The 25,765-nt window shown below is 37.0% G+C and overlaps 1 protein-coding gene across 5 annotated transcripts in view; it reads right to left on the bottom strand.

The window, feature by feature from the left end:
- Nucleotides 1-25,765, bottom strand: part of TRIM33 (tripartite motif containing 33) — a 122,852-nt gene that overhangs the window by 5,116 nt on the left and 91,971 nt on the right. For 2 of the 5 annotated variants that reach the window (XM_058439437.1, XM_032154916.2), the window contains exons 11-20: nt 23,423-23,623; nt 22,373-22,444; nt 12,271-12,403; nt 10,752-10,815; nt 9,002-9,161; nt 7,471-7,820; nt 4,820-4,943; nt 3,455-3,529; nt 1,536-1,688; nt 26-76 (exon numbers count right to left, since the gene is read on the bottom strand). In XM_058439437.1, the coding sequence (XP_058295420.1) occupies nt 26-76; nt 1,536-1,688; nt 3,455-3,529; nt 4,820-4,943; nt 7,471-7,820; nt 9,002-9,161; nt 10,752-10,815; nt 12,271-12,403; nt 22,373-22,444; nt 23,423-23,623 (1,383 nt within the window). The remainder of the gene's footprint in view (nt 1-25; nt 77-1,535; nt 1,689-3,454; nt 3,530-4,819; nt 4,944-7,470; nt 7,821-9,001; nt 9,162-10,751; nt 10,816-12,270; nt 12,404-22,372; nt 22,445-23,422; nt 23,624-25,765) is intronic. The other 3 variants (XM_032154919.2, XM_032154917.2, XM_032154920.2) reach the window with 3 other exon arrangements.

Genomic DNA, 25,765 nt, shown 5'->3' with positions numbered 1-25,765 from the left:
AGTTTGCATGGTCTGAAAAGCTTACCTTCAAATTAATCTCTTGTGTGTCTGCATAAACTTGAACAACTTTCATCATCTAAAAAGGATACCAGAGTCAAAAAAAAAAAAGGGAAATTATAATCCTTTCTAAAGTTATGAGACTGCATAGGATTGGCGACGAAAAGTCAGCCATACTAGGGAGAACAAATTGCTACAACCAGATAAAGTGCTTTTCTAAAATTCTACAGAACACGGAACCATTTTCTTTACAAAGCCCTGTTACTAAAGCTACTGTGAAACCTCAGTAATTGTCTTATTTTGAATTATCAAGGTCAATCTGAATAGGAATTGGTCTGAACACATCAATCTATTCAAGAGAAAAGTATTTGTGAAGCTAATTATATAAGAAACGTTGCTTTAAAAAACTGACAAACTTTCAACAAACCACTTAATAAAAATTCTATCTGTATAGCAATATGTTAATCATAAACTATCTAACTATTACTGAGGCAGGTAACATGGGTCTTCTTATCAACTATAGTTCATGAAAGCATATTTATTTGAAAATAATTTAACTGCACTGAAAAATAAGACAGAATTTGGGACTATAGTTTCTAAATATAACTTCAAACTAGTGAGATTTTACTAATATACTCTGTGTCATACTGCTATACAGGTGACTTAGAATTTTCACCTTTTAAGGATTTTGTTTTGTTTTTAATTTTAAAATGCCATCTGGATGCTTCCAGAGGCAGCTATAGGAATACGTTACAGGATCCAGTGTGATTTATTTTAGTAATAATCATATGGCACCCAAATTACATCAGCAATAAGAGACTTTAGTATTAATCTTTTAAAAGATTTTGTAGATTCTCATTAAATTCCATTTTCTTCTCCTATAATGAAACTCTTCCATAACAATAATAGAATCGATTTTATCCCTAATAAAAACAATTTCCCTGAAACAGGTATATAATACATTTCTTCTCAAGGCATGGCTAACTCAACCTTACCCTCAAAAAAAAAAAAAAAAAAAAAAAAAAACTCCCCAAACCAAAAAACATAACCAAAATTAATGAAAGTCAAACTGCTGAAATAAGAAAACTTAGTATTATATACTCTGGGCTACTATTCAAGATGGGTCACCAGAGATTAGTTTGTTATTTTAAGGTTCTACATTTATGTTGTCAATAATAAAATGCAAGGACATGGGTACAGATACTTTCTTAACAGTACCCAAAATGTAAGCTGTTTATAATCATACTCCACAAAATATACTTAACTACTGACAGTACTTTCCATACTTATGCCAATCCTCAACTCATTTAGAAAAGGATATTTGATAATATTCTTAATTTATTATATTTAAGTATATACTCCAAATCATACACAGTAAATTTTCTTCACTGGAGCTGTTAATAAAATCAGATGTTACTTTTGACAGGAATTTAGCAGAAAAAACAATTTTAATAAAATTAAAGTCAGCAGAAAAGATAAAACAAGGAAACAAACAAAAACTAACAAATCAAGACTCTATAGGTTGGAAGTTAACATACTTCATTAAACCTTTCACAGTTCTTGAAGATCAAACGGACGTCGGCCACAAAGTCATCTGGGATTTGGTAGTGTTGGGAATGTTTTTTCTGAAGCTTCTTTTTCACGGTGGATAAATCCATTGGTTTCTTTATAATTTTATAGTAGTTTGGTATCTAAAATAAGCACATAATGGCAAATAAGAATTCTCCAAAAATGCCAAACTGTTTAATTTGAAAATGCATAGCATATTAATTTTAGGGAAAAAAATTATTACAGAGCCAGCTGCTTGCAAATTTTGAGTATAGACGTATGTACTTTACATCTTCATGAAAACCAAATCTTATGCAGCATATGTGCCAATCTTCATGGTTAGTCCAAGTCCCCAAAGTCCTACTTTTAATAATAAGATTTGGAAAGAAAGCAATTAGCAAGGGTAACCAACCAGTTGCCTTGAGGCAACATTTGACTTACCAGAATTTTATGACTCCTTAAGAGTTTTTCTTTTTTTTTAAAGAAAAAAATTTACAAAGTATATTAATGTTACAATTAGAATATGATGTGTTTTGGAAAACATCACAGGGAATATCATTTACATCACGAAGTCTTGACTTAGTAACAGAGGAAGTAAGACTATTAGAACGTAAGAAAAATTTACTAACTTTATTAACCATTTAGTGTTCACGCTAGGGAATTCTGACCCCAACCCTGGCAAAAAATTTCTACTCTTGGGATAAAAGTAAAGTTAGAGAAGCTATTTTATTGATTGATTGACTAATTGATTTTTGAGATGGAGTCTTGCTCTGTCGCCCAGGCTGGAGTGCAGTGGCGTGATTGTGGCTCATTGCCACCTCCACCCCCTGGCAATTATCCTGCCTCAGCCTCCTTAGCAGTTGGGATTACAGGTATGCACTACCACACCCGGCTCATTTTTGTATTTTCAGTAGAGAGGGGGTTTCACTATGTTGGCCAGGCTGGTCTTGAACTCCTGACCTCAGGTGATCTGCCTGCCAGGCCTCCCAAAATGATGGGATTACAGGCATGAGCCACCATGCCCGGCCAAGAAGCTACTTTAATAGTCCATAAAAAGAAAACATTTGAAAGTCATTTTCTGCTTTAAAATCCCTGCACTTAAAGATGAGACAAATTTTTCAGAAACAGATGATTACTGCTTGTACAAAACATCTTCCTTCTGTCTATACCTTTTGTGATTTAAAATTCATTTCTCAGACTACCCAGTAAACAAGTCAACTACCATTTAATATTCTCTAACAGGCCTGGTATGTAATAATGTACTATTCAACAACTGATGGCTAGCAATAAAATGTGTGTAGAATATTCTTATCCCACTTATTAGGCACCAAACACCTCTAATCTTCCTTTTATTGCGGCATTTTAGAGCCTTTATTCCTTACAAAAGTCAATGACTACAGACTATGCTAAACATTTTCCATAGCTTATCTTATATAATCCTCAGGACAACCCAATGAGGTAAAAAAATCATGTCAGAAAACTTGAGTCTTAGAGAGGTGGAAGATCTTATTCCAGAAGGCTGAGGTGTAATACAAGCTTAGTCTAAGGCCATACTCTTTTTTTTTTTTTTTTTTGAGACACAGTCTCGCTCTGTCGCCCAGGCTGGAGTGCAGTGGGGCAATCTTGGCTCACTGCAAGCTCCGCCTCCCGGGTTCACGCCATTCTCCTGCCTCAGCCTCCCGGGTAGCTGGGACTACAGGTGCCCGCCACCGTGCCCAGCTAATTTTTTTGTATTTTTAGTAGACACAGGGTTTCATCATGGTCTCTATTTCCTGACCTTGTGATCCGCCCGCCTCAGCCTCCCAAAGTGCTGGGATTACAGGCGTGAGCCACCGCACCCGGCCGCCAGAGCCCATACTCTTAAGTATCATGGGACTTCCCCACCGAGCTACTAAGGTAGGCAACTCACCGAAGCAGGAACAGGCTCCTGGAATTCAATACTTAATTCGTGGCAATAGAGGTAAAGCAGAAGACGTTCACATTTCTGGCCCAAACAAGGAAAGGAAAGCACATGAAGTATTTTTCTCCTAATAAAACATTCTCGAGAATGAGAACTATATCACCACAAAGTTTGATTACAACAAACTGAACACAAGCCCCCTGTTTACTAGATACTCAACTAAACATAAACACCCAAAGAAAATTCCCTTGCTTCTCATTTTGTTTTCAGACTATCTTTTGTTCTACTTTAAATAAGAATGGAAGATAACTAAGGTAATTTATGGAAGGGAGTCACAAAAGCAACATCTAACACTTTGTGCAAAAATTTGTAAATTACTTGGTAATAAATAAGTAAATAAATTATCACTATTGCTCCTCATGGTAATTCCTTAGACAGGCAAGACAAATGTTGGAAGTTATTATCCCCTTTCTTCAAATGACTCCAGTCAGGTTCAAAATAAAAATGGCCTTCTCAATCTAACTCCAAAAATATTTTTTTACCCAATCATGATTAAACTGAAATGCATTTTACATTCACAGTCTTCTATTTATCTAAACTTCTTTTAATACAAGTTTGTATACCCTAAACACGTATCTTGTCTTCACAGATAGTGGATGAGGGTTTTTACCAGTATATACACCAGAGTAGAGCCAAACTTAATTCTAATGACTGCACGACAATGCAAAAGATTCTGTCTTTGGGAATCAGACTGCAGGCCAGATTGGTAAAAATCTGAGTAAAGTAAGGAGAGAGTTTCCATTTTTAATATGATGAGAAGCTATTAGAGGATTTTAAGCAAGGAAATGATAGACTTGTTCACTTTTTAAAAAAGAACACTGTTTAATACAGAAAACAAACTATAAAGGTCAACAGCAGAAGCAGGGAGAGCAGTTAAGAGATCATTACAATAGTTCAGATGAGAAATTACGATGTAAGGTAAGAAAATGGTATTATAGTTATTATTATTTCATTTCTAATAGGTTTCTAACCTGAGCAGCAGAAATGAATGGTGGTATCATTCAATTAAAGGGAATACTGGGGGAGGAATACAGTTTTTTATGTCATTATTTGCTTGGTTTTGTGTTTAGAAGGAGAGGATTAGAAATTAAGATTTTAGTTGGGAAATGTTAAGTTTGAGGAATCTGGATAGAAGGGTCTGTAGTTCAGGGTTAGAGGAAAAAAAGACCAGAAATCATCAATATACCATCAGATGACAGGATTAAAAATTAAATGTTATTAGGTTTTGTGTATGCTACACAGAAAAAAAAAAGGTGTATGTATAGGCAGACAACTACTGAATCCCAGTGACAAATCAACTTATTTGACACTTACCCTTTGGTCCACGGGGCTTAATCCCTGCGCAGTTTTCCCCTTCTTACTATGTTGCAAATTATCACAATCATATTCAACTTCTGGCTTTCCAATATCTCTACAAAATGTGCATATCCAGTCCCCACTAGACAGGGAAATAGGCAATTAGTCCACATAATTGTAAGAAAGCCTGCTCTAGAAAAGCTACTTCCCTAGACAAGGGCCTGGTTTATTTTCTTAATAATTTTTTGAAAAAAGGGAGGTTTTATAGTTGTGAAATCTCATCAGGTGAAGTCATGTGATTAAAAACTCCTCTAAACTTTCCTAGTCATGCATCAATTGATTACTTTCTGGAATGCATTATAAAAATGGCATCTCCGCATTAAAAGGGGGTCTCTTAGTAGTGATGAGCAGTACTTGCAGCATAAGGCCTAAGACCAATTCTCTCAGGTCCCAATATCACCATTATGTGGACTCAGTATTTATGAATAAGAAGAGCACAGGTTACAGAGTTGCTCAGGTATCTTGTACTGTTTTGGCATGTATTAAAATACCACAAGTAAATCAGTTCTTTTTTCATGGTCAAAACCTAGAACACACACACACATACCTGCAGGCACAAGCACATGTATATATACCTCCTTTTTTTTGGAGACAGAATCTCCCCCTCGCCCAGGCTGGAGTGCAGTGGCATAATCTTGGTTCACTGCAACCTCCGCCTCTCAGGTTCAAGCGATTCTTGTACCCCAGCCCCCCTAGTAGCTGGGATTACAGGTGTGCACCATCACGACCAGATGATTTTTGTATTTTTTTTGGGACACAGTTTCACTCGGTCCTCCAGGCTGGAGTACAGTGGCACGATCCTGGCTCACTCCAACCTCGGCCTCCCGAGTTCAAGCGATTCTCATACCTCAGCCTCCTAAGTAGCTGGGATCACAGGGGCCTGCTACCATGCCCAACTAACTTTTGTATTATTTTGTAATATTTGTATGGGGTTTCACCAAGTTGACCAGGCAACTCCTGACCTCAGGTGATCTGCCTACCTCAGCCTCCCAAAGTGCTGAGATTACAGGCACCCACCACCATGCCTGGCCAATTTTTGTATTTTTAGTAGAGATTGGGTTTTTTCACCATGGTGGCCAGGCTGGTCTCAAACTCCTGGCCTCAAGTGATCCACCTGCCTTGGCCTCCCAAAGTGCTGGGATTACAGGCGTGAGCCACTGTGCCCGGCTACCTCCTATCTTTTAACCCTGCCAAGTATATACTTTGTTTTTATCAGGATTTCTTATCAAACTATGAATTCTAAAATGATTCGCTCCCTCTCTATATATAAATAGATATATGGAGATATATAGAGAGATACATACATAGATCCTAAATCTAGGGATTGTACTAACCAATCTATTTGTTTTTCTATTTTAGAGACGCAGTCTTGCTCTGTCACGCAGGCTAGAGTGCAGTGGGGCAATCTCGGCTCATGGCAACCTCTGCTTCCCAGGTTCAAGCAATTCTCCTGGCTCAGCTCTCCAAGTAACTGGGACTACAAGGTGCGTGCCACAATGCCCAGCTAAGTTTTTTTTTTTTTTTTTTTTTTTTAGTAGAGACGGGGTTTTGCCATGTTGGCCAGGCTGGTCTCAAACTCCTGACCTCAAGTGCTCCACCTGCCTCAGCCTCCCAAAGTGCTGGGATTACAGGTGTGAGCTACCACGCCTGGCTAATTTGCGCCAACATTTTACAATCCTTTCAAAGCATTTGCCATTGAAAGAAGGCATTCAGTGGCAAAATTCTGACATTCCAGTAAATATTACTACCCAAAGAAAAGAAAATTCTTAATTTCAAGATCAAAGTGCCAATGCTTTTCTTTTCTAAGTAAGAGTAAAGAAAAAGAAGGTCCTTATTACATCTCTAGCAAATAACTATCTCCAAAGACTTAGGTAGGAAATTACAATTCTTCAGAAAAGTATTCTGGCACTGTTTAAATATCTACTAGTTTTCTAATCCAAAAGGTTGATGCTTTCAAAGAGGGCACTATTATTCAATTAAAGTTACTGCTTCTCAGGAATTTGAGAAGATATATCTTTTTTTTTTTTTTAATTTATAGCAAGAGAAAAGCTGTGTTTACCCCAAGAATACTGATTTACTTTCGCTAAAAAGAAATTGGGGGACAAGAGAGGAAGGAGAAGACTGAAAAAAACAAGTATGACTCTACTATTTTATGGTCTCTGAATTCAGAGACAAGAGATTGCATGAACATAAAATATTAAATGGAAGGGAAGAACTACAGCTCTTCTAAACCAAAACCTACCACTTGTAGATGCAAAAACTGATCCCTGATAACTAGTGAATTGCCCAAGCTTACTACAGAATTAGAACCAGACTACAGGTTTTGTAACTTTAGCCCCCTCTTAATTTAGAGTTTTATCTATTTTCCTTATACTGAATATAAACTAAAGGCCAGGAGATGAAATCTACTCTTTAACATTAATGTACTACTTAGATCTTAGATATTTTATTGTTAGTTTCTCTGGAAGCTAATACCAAAAGAATAACAGGCTCCTTGTTTTACAGAAATACTATGCACTGGTTAGAAGGCCATGTGCCCTGAACAATCTTCTGTTATTTATTTTTAGCTTATGAAAATCAACACCAAAAATCAATTATTTCACTGGTACCTTGGAAAGCTAAGTAGTGTTGGAACATGACAAGTTAGATGAAAGACCTTTGGACATTTTTCGCAGCACAAGAGATCTCCTCCATTTTGGCAGACAGCACACCAGTCTTCATTTGGGTCATCATCTTTATTGTTGCCATCTCCTCCAATCCTTGCCGACCTGTGCATGAGGCTTCGAATTGGGGACTTTCCATTAACAAGGCTGCTGAGCCCTGACTGTTTGCAGCTTTCATTCATATCTGCAGGTTCAGTTTTCACATGGTTTTCCAGGCTTGCCAATGCATCCAACTCACTTTCTAGATGCAGGTTGGTTGAGAGAGGTGGTGTCAAGCTACTCTCAGGACTGCTCAACTAAAACAAAACGATGATAAATTCTTGAAGAATCATTTAATCTTTATTGTATGCCGTATGTGTATTTAAAAGTTATGTGAATATGCATATAGATATACTGACATAACAAATTTATTTTATAGATCACAATAGTGCCATAAAGAAATGACAATAACCCCAAAATTATTCAGGCACACTAACATATATGATTTTAAGGGGTCTGCCCCTCTGATAATGTCTCACTCAGATAATAATTAATTAAACTGTTAAGCTATCGATTGGGAAGTGAGCATAGGGTTATACTCTTCCTTGAGAGAGCTAATTATGGCACACTCCTTTTCACATACAGAATCTTTTGCATAGCATTTTAGAAGCATTCTATAATATTCTTCTGCTCACCTATCATTCTACTATATTGTAGGAAGGTTGCAACAACATAAAAGAAATCGTTCACCACCCTTGGCACCCATTTTTTTTTATGGGGGTACTTTCTAAACCAAGTTCTGGATGAAGAGGTAACAGTACTCCAAAACCAAGGCTGAATCTCTTGCTCTCTGAATCTATATATACTGTGTTAAATATACTAATACCTTGAGATGAATTCCTATGTGCCAACCATATAAAAAAGGAAAAAGAAGCCCGGTCAGAAAGAGAAAACAAAAATCAAAATATTTAAACCAAGAGGGGCTTGGCCTTCCTTCATTCTATATTAGAAATTTTACAAAATGTTCCACTCAAGGGAACTCCAGAATGATTAGTAATACATAAGCCAAAAGACAATCTTCCTATCACAAATCTCTGATCAATAAATTTCTTTTCTGTCAGCAATCTTAATGCTGAGCTCACAGGTCCAGGAGAATCCCAAAGATCTTTTGTGGCCTGAGATTCAATGTGACGATTGAAATAATAATTTCAGGACAAGATACAATCTGATTTAGCATCATGGGAAGAATATTGACTAAATACAAATTCAAAGATAATTTCAAATGAGTACTTAATACAATTAAGTCTTTTCTGATTAATTACAGCTGACTCTTAGACAAAAAAGTTGAGTTAGAAAAAGACATATCTGGCTTGTGCCAGGCATGAAATTTCAAAAACAAATGTTTCTAGAACCACTACTTAGTCTTAATATACTCAGAGCTGAAAGAATCAATGAAGTGATGTCTTTAAGTCCCTGTCAGACCCCAGTAGGAGCTTACCATGCAAGCACTCCTCCTGCCATCCTCTGTTTTTTCTTGTTTTACACCTCCTGAAAAGCTACATATTTCATCTTCAGTCCCAGGTTCTTGCTTGACCTTCACCTGATCAGATTTGAAACTAAGACTTGTCTTCTCAGCAGTTCTTCCTGATGATCCACAGCTAATAAGAAACAACAAATAAAGATCACATACGTTTGACTATATGGCATAAATAAAAACAATTATATGAAAAGTAATGTTCACTAAAGTGAAGACAACAGACAATTAACTTTATAGAAGGATACCTCACAATGTAGTTAAGGGGAATGTGGTATAAAGCCTAGCTTAAAACTCTTTAAAATTATGCAGCAAGTTTCAGAAGACCCTAAGAACACATTTTATGGTTTGAAGCACTTGTATCTTCACACACACACACACACACACACACAAACACACACACACACTCCTATTTCTTAGCTCTGTCCACTGAAAAGGCCTAAGAAACAATGAGCAATTCAGTAGCAATGAGTGCTATTAGTACTAGAATATTATCCTCAAACACCATTTTCCTGCTTTCCTGCTAACACTACCAGAACTTCCTGGGAAAGTGGCTGATTCCAAGTCTGAAGCAAGAAATGTACAAAATGAACCTGAAACACTGTTTCACAGGAAACACGGAAGCTTAAAAAAGACTGCTGTGATTACAGCAAAAGGACTAAGGAGCAAGCCTGAGAAAGCTCTGACAGGCCAAAGATAGAATAATGTAAGTGTTCAATATATACATACATACATACATAACATATATAATGGATTAAAAGATATAAAGTATGTTTAAATATCTCAGTCCATAAAGGTAATAACAATAAAATTGTCACTGTTGGAGGGTGTTGGAAATCAATTCATTACCACAAAAGCAGGGAAAGAAACAGAAAGAATTTATCCTATTTTTCTTATAACCCAATAGTTGATGACAGAAAGTTTCTCTTTACAGAAATATCCTAAAGAAATAAAGAATGATACAATAATTAAAATATAATATTTCAACCAGCAGAAAAATAATAGAGCTAAACAATGATTATTAACAGTTGCCATCACAAAAACCCCCAACCAGGCATAATTCGCACCGATGGAAGTATACACTACCACTACACTACCAAGTCTTCTTGCTCTCCCTTTCCCCAAATCAAACCTAAATCTGATCAACCCTCTTGACCTAAATACCAACATAGACAAAAAAACAAGAGGCAATGTACTTAAATGACAAGATGGAGAAATCAGGAAAACATTGTAGGAGAAACTACACTTTTACAACAAATAAATTGATAGTGACGTAAACAAATAAACTGATGGCAATGTATAGAGCTTATTTGCATCTGATTCAAAGAAATCATCCGGTTTTTTTTAAAAAGGCATTTGTTGCAAAAATTGGGAACACTAAATATTAACTGGATCTCTACTGATATTAAAGAATGAGTTGTTAAATTTTTTTAGGTGTGATCATGGTTCTGTGGTTATAAATTTTTAAAGTTCTTTTCATTAAGTGATACATACTGAAACAGTCACAAGTGAAATGACTGAGATTTGTAATAATTCAGACCAGAAAGGAATCGGCAGAAGTACAGAAGAAACAAGGTTGGCCATTATTTGATCACTGTTAAAGCTGGGTGTTAAGTATACAGGGGTTCATTGTAATATTCTACTTTTATTATATATATTTGCTGTTTTTCGTAACAAAAAGGAAAAAAATAATTATTAATAACATAATACTCACCTGCCTCGACTGCCAGTACTAGAAGTACTTGGGGGTCTCACAGGTGTGTGAGAATTGGATAAACCTAAAAAGTAGTAAGTCAAAATGAGTATCAATGCATGTAAGAATATTTGGAATTCTACCTACCAGTCACAGAACTCAAGATTATTATAACCCAGCTAAAAAATTATTGGAAATCAGACCTAGTCACAAAGTCAGGGATGCATGTGTAACCATTAGCAGACATCAACCAGTTTCTCTCAGCTGTGTCCAGACATCACCTCAGAATCCTCCTCAGGGCACCACTATCCAGTCAACAAAACAGACCAAGAAAACATTATCTGCCATCCCTCAACAAGTTATTTGATAAAATATTCTACTTAGGTTCCCATTAATTATTTTCAGAAGTCCTGAAATAATTCTTATTAAACCTTAAAAATTATGTGATTTAAAAAATATGTTAATGTTGCATCTCATGGAAAATCCATATTTACATGTGAACTGTTCTTCCTCTAGAAAGAGGTAGGTGGTCTGTTTCAGTAAGAAAGAAATAACATTTAATTTACATCAGAAAAATACATTCAATAACACTTCAAGACTGTTAACCTGTTTGGAGTTGCTTCAATCATGTATTCAAGAGTCCCAATTGAATCACTGAGTAATAGGGTTAATAAAACCACTGGGATTTTGGAAGAGAGCTACATATCATGGCTATTTTAATAGTTTTCAGCAAAATTTTTATTTTAAAATTACAGTTTGAAAATTAACCTGCCCTTCTTCAGCTCTTATTTTTTTAAATAATTTTTCAATGTTTCATTATTTTACAAAGTGTTTTAAAGTTGACTTGGAACCAAAGAACTCTTCAACTGACCCTCTGTGTTGTAAAATATAAGATTAAACCCATAAAAGACTGTGAATATACTAAGGGTTGAGTAATTTGGAGTTCCAAATAGTGTAGACTACAGATATACATTAATATGGCTTCAGTTACCGAAAGAGTACCAATAGTATTTGAACAAAAATAATTACAAAGAACAGTCAAGAAAAAAATACGTTACTGTGTCAACTTGGCTAGGATATGACACCCAGCAGTTTGGCCAAACATCAGTATAGATGGTACTGTGAAGGCATTTTTTTTTTTTAGATGGGATTAATTAACATTTAAATAAGTTGACTTTGAGAAAAGTAGATTATCTTCCATAATGCAAGTGGGCCTCATACAATCAGGTAAAGCCCTTTTAAGAGAGAAGAGAAGACGGAGCCCTGTTCTCTCCCCTACCTCCTCATGCCCCAAAGAAGAAATTTTGTCTCAAGACTGTAACAATACTCTTACCTGGGTCTCCAGCCTGCCTGACCTCCCTGCCAACACCCACAATCACATGAGCCAATTCCTTAAAATAAATCTCTCTCAATCTCCTTTTCTCTCTTCAAGTAGATCTCCTATGTATTCTGTTTTTCTGGAGAATTCTGACTAAGACAGATACTGAGGCGTTTTTTTTAAGGTGTTAAAAAAATAAGGTAATACCCCTGTTTGCTTTACCTGATGATCCCGGAGAAAGGGCAGAGGGACCTGGAGAAGGATTCATGGTGCTTGTAGGCTGTGGGGGTAGGTGACTGCCTGAGATGTATCTACTTAGTAGATTATCTAAACTACTTGAGCCAGCATCTTCCAACTGAAGAGAAAGAAGATAAAGACAAATTTGCTTTGATTAAAGCAGAGAAGTTATTAATTTTATGTCACTGCTTATACTCAGTTTATTAATAAACTAACAGATTATCCAATATCAAGCTGAGCCTTATTATTGCTTCCTTAGGGTCCCCTGAGGGCCTACACAGTATAAAGTTTATGTGGATAAAACTGTATTATTCAACAAACAACTAGGTGCTCAGAGCAAAACAAATCCTATATGTTCTATTATGAAAATAGCTGACATGCTCTGACACTTCTGCCGTTTCTCAAAATTGCTGCAGGACCTATTTATCAGTATTCTTGTCCCCAGTATCCCTCCATTTCAATGTCGACAATCATTCACTTAAATAGAAATGTAATTATGTTAGTACCCAGCTCTAAAACTCTGAAAAATTCTTATAGCCCACAGAAAGCCCTTAGCTTGACACATAAGGCCCCTTACTACATAAAAAAAGGCACAGTCAACAGTACATATGAGCCTTTCCCTTACTTAGAGGCAGTATGATAAAGCCAGAAGACCCATAACTATGATTCTGGGCTGGTTCTCAACCTGAACGTCAGTTACCTATCTTTAAAACATGCCACCTATATTGCAGAACTCCTATGACTAAACAAGAAAATGTGTAAGAAAGAGTAAAAAAAATGATTTAAGTATGAATATTACCTTAAGTTTTAAACTATTTCATAAAATAAATGGTCATATTCTTCTTTTATTTATTTTTGAGACAGAGTCTGGCTCTGCTGTCCAGGCTGAAGAGCAGTGGCATCATCTTGACTCACTGCAACCTCCACCTCCCAGGCTCAAGCCATGCCCTCCATTTCAGCCTCCTGAATAGCTAGGACTACAAGCATGTGCCACCACGCCTGGCTAATTTTTGTGTGTGTTTTTTTTTTTTTTTTTAGAGAGATGGGATACATTGCCCAGGTTGGTCTCCAACTCCTGAGCTCAAGCAGTCTGCACACCTTAGCCTCCCAAAGTACTGGGATTACAAACAAAACAAAACCCATGCCAGAGACATGAAGGGCTGAAGGTGAGAGTAGACAGTAGGTTAGTTGGAGGGAATCAAAGGACAATAGCAGTTGTGTTACCCTGTGGTCATAGCTGTTGGCCAAGGATGCACTTGTAAAGCTGTGACTACAGGTGAATCCCTAGCTGCAACTCAAGTCAACTGGAAGATTTGTTATGAGGGGGGAGTACCTAATATGGGCCAGACATGAAAATGGGGCTGCATCCCACCTAAAAACAGAAGGGGGAAGATGATTCAAAACTGACATGAAAATCCCATGTTACCTATTTCCACTCCTTTTTATACTCCTCACCTACAATTTGTATCTTTTGCTAGAAAGATAACTCTAAGGGTAGAGGATGAACAGGTCAGGGAGAGGCAAACAGGAAATATGTTAAAGGACATCCCTGTTGTCATTATAACCTCCAACAGGTAGGTGCTAACTGAAGCATTCACCTGTGGGTTTCACTAGACAAGGACACTCACCATAAAGGTCTAACTGGAAAGACATTAATTCATTTATTCATTAAAGCAATGTTTTTTGAGCATCCCTGAATAAGTACATGGAAATATAAGTATTATATAATTTTCATGATTTAAAAGTAAAAACACAGTCCAATAGGAAAATGAGCAAAGATATTTCCCTAAAGACAAAGATAATTTACAGAGGAAATAAAAATAATCAATGAACATAAGAAAACCAATTTCACCAATCAAAGAAATGAAAATAAAATTAACAATAATATCATTTTAATCCATCACTGGAAAAGATGGAAGAATGAATAATTTACCTAGTATTGGGAAGACAATGCAAAAATGGGCATTTTCAAATATATAAGCTGGCACGATATTTTTTGTAGAGCAATTTGTTCAGTATCTATGTGAAATTTAAATGTGTAATTACTTTTGGCCCAGTAATTATACTTCTACCAACTTCACTTACAGAAATATGTGTTTAAAACTATACGCTCATTGTGCCTCAATGCACTTTTTACAAATGACATTAAGGTATAAATGATGTACAATAAACTAACATATTCAAAGTGTAGGATCTAATGTGAAAGTTTAATGCATTTTCACATAGTCTACAACTGGGAAACTAAAATCAAGAATAGTGGACAGATCTTATCTATCACCCCCAAGATTCCTCATGCCCCATGGTAATCAATCCCTCTCTCAAACAACCTGTCCTCAACCCACCACTCATCTGCTTTCTTCAGCTTTAGTTTTTTTTTCTAGAGTTTTATATAATTTGAATTATATACTGTATGCTTTTTTCATCTTTTTTTTTCACTCAGTATAACTGAGATTTATTCTTGCTGTTGGATCAAGTTCATTCCTTTTCACTGTTAGTTACTATTCTATTATATGAACACACAATTTGTTTATCCATTTATCTGCAGGTGGACATTTGGGTTGTTTCCAGTTTTTGTCTTATTACAAACAAAGCTGCTAAAAACATTTGAGTACGAATCTTTGTATAGATATATTTCGTCTTATTTTGGCAAATAAAAGCAGAACGGCTGAATCATTATGACAGATACACGTTTAACTTTTAAAGAAACTGCTGAACTTTTTTCAAAGTGATTGTACCATTTTACAATCCCAACAGTGTTTGAAGGTTCTAGTTCCTCCACATTCTCACCAATACTTGCTATGGTTAATGTTAAGTCTATTTAATTTTAGCCATCCTAATAAGTATGTCGTGGTACATCTCACTGTGGTTTTAACTTGCATTTTCCTAATGACTAATGATGTTAACATCTTTTCACAAATGCAGCTTTGTTTTTAATAGTAACATATGAGAGATAAACCAAAAGTTCACCAACAGAGGGCTAAAAAACAGCCAATGAAATGGAATACCATATGGATTAAAACGCAAGAAAGCTCTAAGAACTGACATGAAAAAGTCCAAAAGCGGCTGGGTGCGGTGGCTCATGCCTGTAATCCCAGCACTTTAGGAGGCCGAGGTGAGCAGATCACCTGAGGTTGGGAGTTTGAGACCAGCCTGACCAACATGAAGAAACCCCATCTCTATTAAAAATACAAAATTAGCTGTGCATGGTGGTGCACGCCTGTAATCCCAGCTACTCGGGAGATTGAGGCAGGAGAATCATTTAAACCTGGGAGGCAGAGGTTGAGGTGAGTCAAGATTGTGCCATTGCACATCAGCCTGGGCAACAAGAGTGAAACTCCATCTCAAAAAAAAAAAGAAAAAAGAAAAGAGAAAGTCCAAAAGCAAACATGTAAAAAAAAAATGTAAAACTTGCAACACAGTATTTATAGCACTAGTTGTGTACATGTGGTATAATCTCATTTTCTGTTACTTAAAAAAATTACAGGATGGCCAGGTTGGCTCATATCTGTAATCACAACACTTTAGGATACCAAGATAAGAGGATCACTTGAGACTAGGAGTTCAAAACCAGCCTGGTCAACTATTAGTAGCAAGACCCCATCTCTACAAAAGAAAAATTTAAAAATTAGCCAGGCATGGTAGCGTGTGCCAGTAGTCCCTGTTACTGGGGAGACTGAGACAGAAGGATCCCTTGAGCACCACTACACTCCATGCACTCCAGCCTCGGCAAAAGAGTGAGACCCTGTCTCAAAACAAAATAAACCAAAATAAATCACACACACACACACACACACACACACACACACACACACACACACACACACGTTTTTAAATTCATGTTTGCATATTCCTAGGGAAAAATCTGAAAGAATGTACACCAATTGGTTATAGTGCTGGGATTTAGTTAGGTGAAAGAATGGGGTAGGCAGCTATTTTTGTTTTTTTCCTTTTCCTTTTTTAAAAGCTACAATGGTTTTATATGGCTCATAACGGCCTTTAAAAAGTAGGCAAATCTGATAGGTCATGTACACTGCTCCTACCCCACCAAAACCCTTCAAAAATGGTTTCTCATTGAGTTTAGGATAAAATCCAAAATCCTTTATGCAGCTTACGAAGGCCCTACCTGATCCAGTTTCCATTTTCCTCTATAGAACTAGGCCCTTCTCTCTTTCCTGTTCTTCACTGGCCTTTTTTCTGTTCTTCAAAAGTGCCCAGTTCCTTCAGACCTTGTGGGATTTGAAATTCTGCCCTTTTTCCTAATAAAATTTACTGCTGACATCTCCCTACTAACTCTTACCCAGCTTCCAGGTTTCAAAGCGGCTTTAACAACCTACTATGTTTTATTGGGTTCTCCTGGTATACACTCACCTTAGGTTGATGCCTTATAATTTCCCCTTTGAGTAATGCTATACAATTTATTATAGGTAGGGTTTTAAAAAATCTATAAATGTCTGCATTCTCCTGGCCTGTAAACTCTATGACAGCAGGTCTCTCTTATCCCTATTGTTCCTCAAGACAAGTACAAAGTACTCAACACACTTGGATGAATGTTTATAATTTTTCTATTAAGCATAATACGAAAGCATAATAGGGGTCCTTCCTCCCAAAGCTTACTTTTTAATAATGAGGGCTGGTGAAAAAGAAGAGGAAGAGAAAAATAATCATAACAACTAACATTTATTGAATACTTATATGTCAGGCACCAGACTTAATCTTACCAACATATCCATCCATGAGGTAGATTCTATTTTTTTTTTTTTTTTGAGACACAGTCTCACTCTGTTGCCCAGGCTGGAGTGCAGTGGCACGATCACGGCTCACTGCAACCTTGATCCCCTGGGCTAAAGGGATCCTCCTGCCTCAGCTTCCCAAGCAACTAGGAATACAGGTCCATGCCAAGATGCCTGGCTCATTTTTAATTTTTTTTGTAGAGACTGGGTCTTGCTATGTTGCCCAAGCTAGTCTCAAACTCCTGGCCTCAAGTGTTCTTCCTATCTTGGCCTCCTCAAAGTGCTGGGACTACAGGCAGAGCCACTGCACCCAGGTTTAAGAGAGCTTAAAATAAAACAGTGACAAAGTCAGCATAAAAAAGAAAAATCACAAAATCTGACCTCAGATTTGAAATTATCATCTACAGTACACCTAACTGCTTTGAATCTCACACTCCTTTCATGCCCTTTGTTGCTTCAGCATACATAATTCCTATCTGGAATATCTGCCTTCTAACTAACCTTGACTAGCTAACACTTGCCTACTTATCTTTCAAGTCCAAATTTAAGATTATCTCATATAAAGTCTATTCTGACTTCCACAGGCAGATGTAGAATCTTCTGCCTCTATTCTTTCACTGTCATCTATACACATCCATTTGTACCAATAAGCTCACTGTTTTGACCCTGTTTAGAAAACTGTCACCCGGCCAGGTGCGGTGGCTCACGCCTGTAATCCCAGCACTTTGGGAGGCTGAGGTGGGCAGGTCACCTGTGGTCAGGAGTTCAAGACCAGCCTGGCCAACATGGTGAAACCCCGTCTCTACTAAAAATCCAAAAAATTAGCCAGGCGGGGTGGTGCATGCCCGTAGTCCCAGCTACTCGGGAGGCTGAGGCAGAAGAATTGCTTGAGCCCAGGAGGTGGAGGCTGCAATGAGCCAAGACTGCGCCACTACACTCCAGCCTGAGCAATAGAGAAATACTCCATCTAAAAAAAAAAAAAAAAAAGCACAACAGCAACAAAAAAGAACAAAAGAAAACTGTCTCCCTATTACATAAGAAACTCCTTGAGGTCAAGGACCATTTCCGTTTGATCCTTGTATAATCAGTACCTAGGGTTTAATACATGGTAAGTTCTCAGATATTTGTCAAAGAAAATACACAAGTGCATTAATAGTGATCCATGTTTCCAGAAATTCTCTGGTGTTATGCACTATTGAAGACTTGGCCTTGAACCTAATAAAAAGATTCCATATTTAGGTGCTATTCTACTGATTATCAGGAAAATATTACATTTTATCAACAAACAGAAATGTTCTAAAACTGATTGAGATACATGTACTGTACCATAAGTGAAACACTAAATATACTACAAAACATTCCGTTTTCCATTTACTATCTCCTATTACCTTCTTGCATAAATAAAATGTAAATGCTAAAATTCTTCATTTTAATATATTTCTTCTAGTTACCTAACTATATCACCATTAATACATCTGACTTAGTATAATCAAAAGCTATACAAATAATTCCTCATCTATTCTATTTTGGATAACAACTCACTTCTATCTTATTACTCCAGTTATGCCTTTTCACTCCCTCAAGCCATTGCATATACTATCCTCTATCTTGACCAACAAATATATCTCATATCTACACACTAAAGTACAATTCAGTCCTTGAGGAAGTTTTTCTTGACTAGGCAAAAGAAAATTGAGACTTCATCTACATTTGAGTCTTAAACTTAGCTGTCTTGGCTATTTCACCAGCTTAAACTAATGCTAATGCTAGGTTTTCTCCATGTGAATTCTTAATCTAGCCAAATTAAGTAGAAAAAGAGTTAAAAATAATCCATAAATGTGCTTGAATATGCTTCCTGTAAACCTGCAGAACAGTTACACAATTAAACCTCTTTTCTTTATAAATAGCAATGCAACAACAGCCTAGTACACTACGTTCATACTTGTATGAACTCGTACATGAAAGCTCACAGCAGCATTATTCCTGACAGCCAGAGAAAAGCAAATGTTCAATGATGAACAAATGATATATGTATACAATGAAATATTATTCAGCCATAAAAAAATGAAATCCTAATACATGCTAAAACATGGATAGACCTGGAAAACATTATGCTAAGTAAAAGCAGCCAGACATCAAAGGCCAAATATAATTCCATTCATATGTAGAATGTCCATAGAGACAAAGTAGATTAGTGGTTTTCAGGGGCTGGAAGAGAAGGATATGAGTGACTGCTAATGAGTACCATTTCTTTTGAGGTGAAGAAAATACTCTTGAATTAGTGGTAATGGTTATACAATCTTGTGAATGCACTAAAAACCACTGAACTGTACATTTTTAGAGTGGATCTCATGGTATAAGAATTGTATTTCAATAAAAAAGTAGATGATACTTGCCTCTCCCTTTGTAAGGTTCTTAAGAACTAAAACTAAGTCTTGTTTATCTTCTTATCCTCAATGCTTGAGGACTTTAGCATACAGTAAGTGCTTAGTAAAAACTAAATGACATTGTTATACTGTGCATACCTCTGGCCGCCCAAAGCTCTCAATACCATGTGTTTCCAGGCCTACAATCCCAAACTACCTCCCTGGTATTGTTACAGGTAGTGTGGAGAAAGAACTGGACTTAGTAGTCTGGACTTAAAACTCCACCTTTTCTTATTATTTATTTATTTTTCTTGAGATAGAGTTTCACTCTTGTTACCCAGGCTGGAGTGCAATGGCGCGATCTCGGCTCACCGCAACCTCCACCTCCCAGGTTCAAGCAATTCTCCTGCCTCAGCCTCCCAAATAGCTGGGATTACAGGCATGCGCCACCATGCCCCGTTAATTTTGTATTTTTAGTAGAGATGGAGTTTCTCCATATTGGTCAGGCTGGTCTCAAACTCCTGACCTCAGGTGATCTGCCTGCCTCAGCCTCCCAAAGTGCTGGGATTACAGGCGTGAGCCACTGCATCCAGCCTAAAATTCCAACTTTTCTATCTATCACGTAACTCTAGGAAAGTCACCAATGAAACTGCATTAGTTCGTTTTCACACTGCTATAAAGATACTACTGGAGACGGGGTAATTTATCAACAAAAGAGGTTTAAATTGACTCACAGTTCTGCATGGCTGGGGAAGCCCCAGGAAACCTACAATCATGGCAGAAGGCAAAGGGGAAGCAGGCACCTTCACAAGGCGGTAGGAGAGTTAGTGAGTGCAGAGGAAACTGCCACTTTAAAAACCTCAGATCTTGTGAGAACAGCATGAGGGAAACCACCCCCATGATCCAATCACTTCCTAACAGGTCCTTCCCTCGACAAGTAGGGATTACAATTCGAGGTGAGATTTGGGTGAGGACACAGAGCCAAACTGTATCACTGCCTTTGCAAAAATTGTATCAGTGAAAGAGTCGGGGAGGTTCTGATCTAGTCAACCTCCCTCTTCTTTGCCTTTAGCCTTCATGCTGACATTAATTATTCCTGGGCCTGAGACAAGCTGACTTTGGGAGACATTTAGTTTATAGTTTACATAATAGCCCTTCCCCAAAACTGAACTGCCTTTGTAAAGTTAAAAAGAGACCACCAGGCTAGGAGGAGGAAAGGAGCCTGAATTCTGCTAAGATGTTGACATAAAGGACTGCCAGCCATTACTCTGGAGGTCATAAGATAGACAACTTCCTTAATTACTCCTGCAGATAACATCACTATTGCTGAACCTAAGATTGTCCTTTTTAGATATCTTTTGAGGTTTCTTGCATGTCTGACACAGACAATGGCTCCACCTGGACCCAACAAGCCCTCCAACAAGCCCTCCTGTGGCCCCACCCAGAAGCGATTCAGCAATTAAGGGGGATTTTCCCACACCCCATGACTGCATTCCCCAACCAATAAGCAGCAAGCACCCATTGCCTTACTGCCCCCACCCCTTCCTCCAAACTACCTTTGAAAAACCCCTAAGCTGCCAGGCGCAGTGGCTTATGCCTGTAATCCTAGTATCTTGGGAGGCCGAGGTGGAGGTCAGGAGTTCAAGACCAGCCTGGTCAACATGATGAAACTCCGTCTCTACTAAAATACAAAAATTAGCCAGACCTGGGGGCGTGTGCTTCCAGCTACTCGGGAGGCTGAGGCAGAATAGCTTGAGCCTCGGAGGCAGAGGTTGCAGCGAGTCAAGATTGCGCCACTGTACTCCAGCCTGGGCAACAGAGCTAGACACCATCTCAAAAAAAAAAGAAAGAAAGAAAAAGAAAAACCCCTAAACTACAAGCCTTCAAAGAGACTGATTTGAGTAATAACTCCATCTCCTGCGTAGCGTGGGTGGCCTCGCGTCAATTAAACTCTTTGCTGCAATGCCATGGTCTCTGTGAATTGATTTTGTTTGTGTGGTGGGCAGAATTAACTCACCAGGTGGTTATACGAACCTCTCTTACTCTTATCCATAAAACAGGGATATTACATATCAGGTGATTTTAAGCATTAAACTTATATACTGCCTGTGAAAGCGCTTCACAAACTATAAGCTGTTAACTTAGAAATGTTACTTTTTAATTTATATTTTAAAAGTTTCCATTCTGTATGGTCCAGTCCTCTCATCACCAATAAAACTACCATTCCCTCAGGCAAAAAAGACTTCTCCTAGTATTAGGGAAGCAATCAGGTTAAGAGAATTCACAGTATGTTAGTGATTTCTGAACAATTTTGTTAATAGTGCATTGTATTCAAAATTTTCGCTAAATGAGTAAATTATAGCTGCTCTTACAGGAGCAGGGGAATGGGTAATTATGTGAGATGATGGATATGTTAATTTGTTTTACCATAGTAACCAGTTTACTATGTATATGTTTAACATCATGGTGTTACCTTAAATATACACACTTACTTTAAATAAAATTAAAAAAATGTTTGAAGCTATAGAAATATCTTTTAAAACTCTTACATAGCCCACTAAAATCCACTAAAACAAAACATTAAACTGCAGCCACAGAAAGAATCAAGGGTGCTACTGTTACAACAGTTTCATTGCTCCTTGTTCCTATAGTGACCCCGGACTCTAAGATATGAAAGTAACGCATACAATGCATAAAATTAAATTCAGTATAATGCTGGCAGATTATATTTACGTTTTAAAAGAAAATGCTTTTAACTGAAACAAATTGGTGAAATTTCAGAAAGATCCAAAGGATACTTTTCTTCAGTTGAAAGGGACAAAAGGCCTCACTCAAAGGTCCTTCACATTCCATCTATTCCTCTTCTCCATCATTTCCCCCTCTCAGTATAAGCCTCAAAGTGTCTACTATCTTGGCCTTCTAATCCCATCCTTTTCCCAGTCCAACTGACTACCCCTTTTAGATCTAACAGAAGAACAACAAAGATCTAACCACATTTTGGTCCTGGGTCTTCTCTCTGGCTCCAAACTCACACCAGGAGTGCATCATCTGAACAACGTTTGCCTGTAGCAGGTGTAGAAAGGGAGTAACTAGCCTTTTGGCAAAGGTGATATTAATCCTCCATTATTGTACTTCTGTTTAGATAGTCCCATAATTTGCTATTCATACAATCTTCAATTCCCCAGAACTTTAAAATATTGAAGAATGCTAGTTTTAGCTAAATAACTTTTCAAGACTCAAGTATTTATACTTAACTCTTTTTTATTTAACTGGCAAATAACAATTGTGTCTACCTATGGTGTACAATGTAATGTTCTGATCTATGCTACAGAAAGATTGAATCAAGCTAATGAACATATCTAACCCCACCAACCCATCATTTTTTTGTGGTGAGAAACATTAAAAATCCATTTTGGAATTTTGAAATATATAATACACTATCGATCAACTGTTGTCACCATGCAATGCAAGAGATCACTAAAATTTATATCCAAAAGAACTGAAATTGTTACATCAGAGAAATTATCTGCACTCCCATGTTCACTTCAGCATTATCCACAATTGCCAAGATATGCAAGCAATCTAAGTGTCCATCAATGGATGAATGGATTTTTTTTTAATGTGGTATACATATACAATGGAACATACTATACAGCCTCTAAAGAGAAGGAAATTCTGTCATCTTGCAACAACATGAATGGAACCAAAGGACATTATGCTATGTATAATAAGCCAGGCACCGAAAGACAAATGCTGACTAATCTCACTTACATGTGAAATCTAAAAATGTCCATCTCATAGAAACAGAGAATAGAAAGATGGTTAACTGGAGGCTAGAGGAGGGGGTGGGCGGGGAATGCGGAAAGAGAGGATGTTGATGAAACTTTCACTTAGACTGGATGGAGACTTTTAGTGATTTACTTTACTCTTTAGAAATTTCAAGGAAATGTTGATCCTGAATTAAAAAAAAAAAACCTCTGAAATAAATACTCTAACTCTGTAATTAAGTTTAATGAAGCCTCATTCAACTTAAATACAAACCTGTATGGGTGGAATATCTGGCAGCGATGGAAGGTTTTCTGGATTGGTAACTGAGGGGATTAGCTCTATTGCTGTAACAGACGGGCTGGTGGGACCTCGGTTTGCATTTGCCATAGTTGCTGTAGTAGGGCTCGTTGGGTTGATTGTGGTGTTGTGTACCGATACTACGGGAAAGGGTCCAGCATGCCCTGGGTTTGAGTGCTAATAAGAAAGAAGACATCATCATTACTTGATCTGCCAGAATTGCTGAATATAAACTATACCTTTATAATTTTTAGTTTAGGAAGGAAACAGAAGAAACAAAGAAGTGGGCCCTTTCAAACTTATTCAGGAGAAGAACAATTCAAACTCAGCCTTTTCATTTTTCTATTCATTTTTGTGTAGTATCTAGGGAAAGGCAGACTTGTCAATAATTTCCCAACACATCAGCCTGGTGATATGATCTTATTTCAGTAGAAGGAAGTATGTAACAGAGGATCTGTAAACCTCCAAATTTTCAAACACCAGGGTAAGAGAACTACCATTCGGTCATTATTCCTCTTTGACCCTTAGTCATTTTTCTCATAAAAACGATTATATAATGCAGCTTGATGTGGTAGAAAGAACAATGAATTTACAGAAAAGAAAAATGGCATCAAGTCCTGACTCTAATACTGTGTGACCTTAGACAAATCACATAATCTCAGTCATTTAGAAATGTGGGTAACAATACCTCACTTGTTTCATTGTGAGGGCTGTTATGAGGATCATTTAAGACAATATACAAGAAAATCTTAAGAAAACGAATTCTACAAATATAAATAAATCATTTGAAATATTTAAAAACTAAAAATGCTTAATAACATCCAGTGATTTCTGTAGAGGTATACCCAAAGTCTAAGGAAAATGAAAATGTTCTGAGATGATTCATTAGTCTGATTGTGTAGCTTCTGCGCTCTGACAAGGTGTGCTTGGCCCCTAGAAATACCTGAAGGCCTTCCATGAACTAAGGGGCACATGATTATGTGAAAAGTGTGAAGGAAATAAATGTTCAGATCCTCAACCTTTTGTATGTGCTCTTTAAAAAGAAAAAAAAAAAAATCTGATTTGCCTGAGAATGTGCCATGCTCTGCTGGATCTCCTTTTCCACCACTTTCGCAAATGCTCTTCCCCCACCCTTGACAAAAGAACACCACACCTTTGACCATTCCTAAATCTTATTCTAGGCACACTGCACCAGGAAGGAAAAAAAAAACCTGTAGAAATAATCAAAGGTACAATTGGAAATAATGATGTTGGGTGTCTGACTCCAAAACCTAGGTAACAAACCTTCAAATGGGTTCGAATATTTGATGATTAACAAAAATGAAGTTGTCACTGACAAAAAGTTTTTAAATAGTTTTGATAGATTGTTTTCTCAGCTTATAATCTAGAAAAAATTCAAAGAATTGAGGGATATTACTATAACAAAATTCTTTTAATTCCCAAATACATAATTTTGTAAACACGTTTCCTGAGCATTACATAAAAACAAATCCCAAAAAAAACTAGTAATAAAAACCAATGTTGAATTCCGACTTATTTTAAAAATAAGTAACAGCATACAAACATACATAACCAAAAGCAGGAGGTGAAAAGTCTCCATCTAGCTCAAAGAAACGTATAAAGAAAAGAGTTTTGTATCTTCTAATAGTCTTAAACCATGTAAATACACCCATTTTGTTTCAACAATTGTGGCGATATAACGATAATTCGGTCCACAGAAAAAGTTTCAAATCTTAATAATAACCCTATTGTCACTGGAAATTTAACAATTTATTACAACAAACATTTTTTCCTGCAGAAATTTACAATAGGCTAATCTATATCTATCAAATAAAACTATCTTACGGTAAGATAAAAAGAAGTAGAAGTGAAATTCAAGTCCAAGGAGAGCTTGCTAGGGTATCTGGAATTCCAGTGGATTCATTTAAAATAATGTAAAGGTTTTTTAACTTTATAGCATCAATATTTACAATATGCTATAAAGTATAGCTTTTGAAACTATTTAAACTTAAACCTATAATGTAAATTTTAAATGAAAGCCTTCAAATGTGAGTGAGTATATATTTTTTCTTTTTTTTTTAAATAGAAACGGGGCCTTGCTATGTTGCCCAGGCTGGTCACGAACTCCTGGGCTCAAGCAATCCTCCTGCCTCGGCCTCCCAAAATGCTGGGATTACAGGCGTGAGCCACCACTCCCAGCCAAAAAGCACATTATTTTAAAAAGCTCTTTTTGGGCGTATATGGACCAAAAAGTTGAAGGACCACTGTTCTAGGACAGTGTTTCTCCAACTTTACTATGCAGATTGACCTGAGAGACTT

The sequence above is a fragment of the Hylobates moloch genome, unplaced genomic scaffold (genome assembly GCF_009828535.3).
Source record: "Hylobates moloch isolate HMO894 unplaced genomic scaffold, HMol_V3 SCAFFOLD_5, whole genome shotgun sequence".
In the NCBI taxonomy this organism is placed as follows: Eukaryota; Metazoa; Chordata; class Mammalia; order Primates; family Hylobatidae; genus Hylobates; species Hylobates moloch.
The sequence above is the reverse complement of the archived record's forward strand: the minus strand, read 5'-3'. Positions and strand labels throughout refer to the sequence as shown.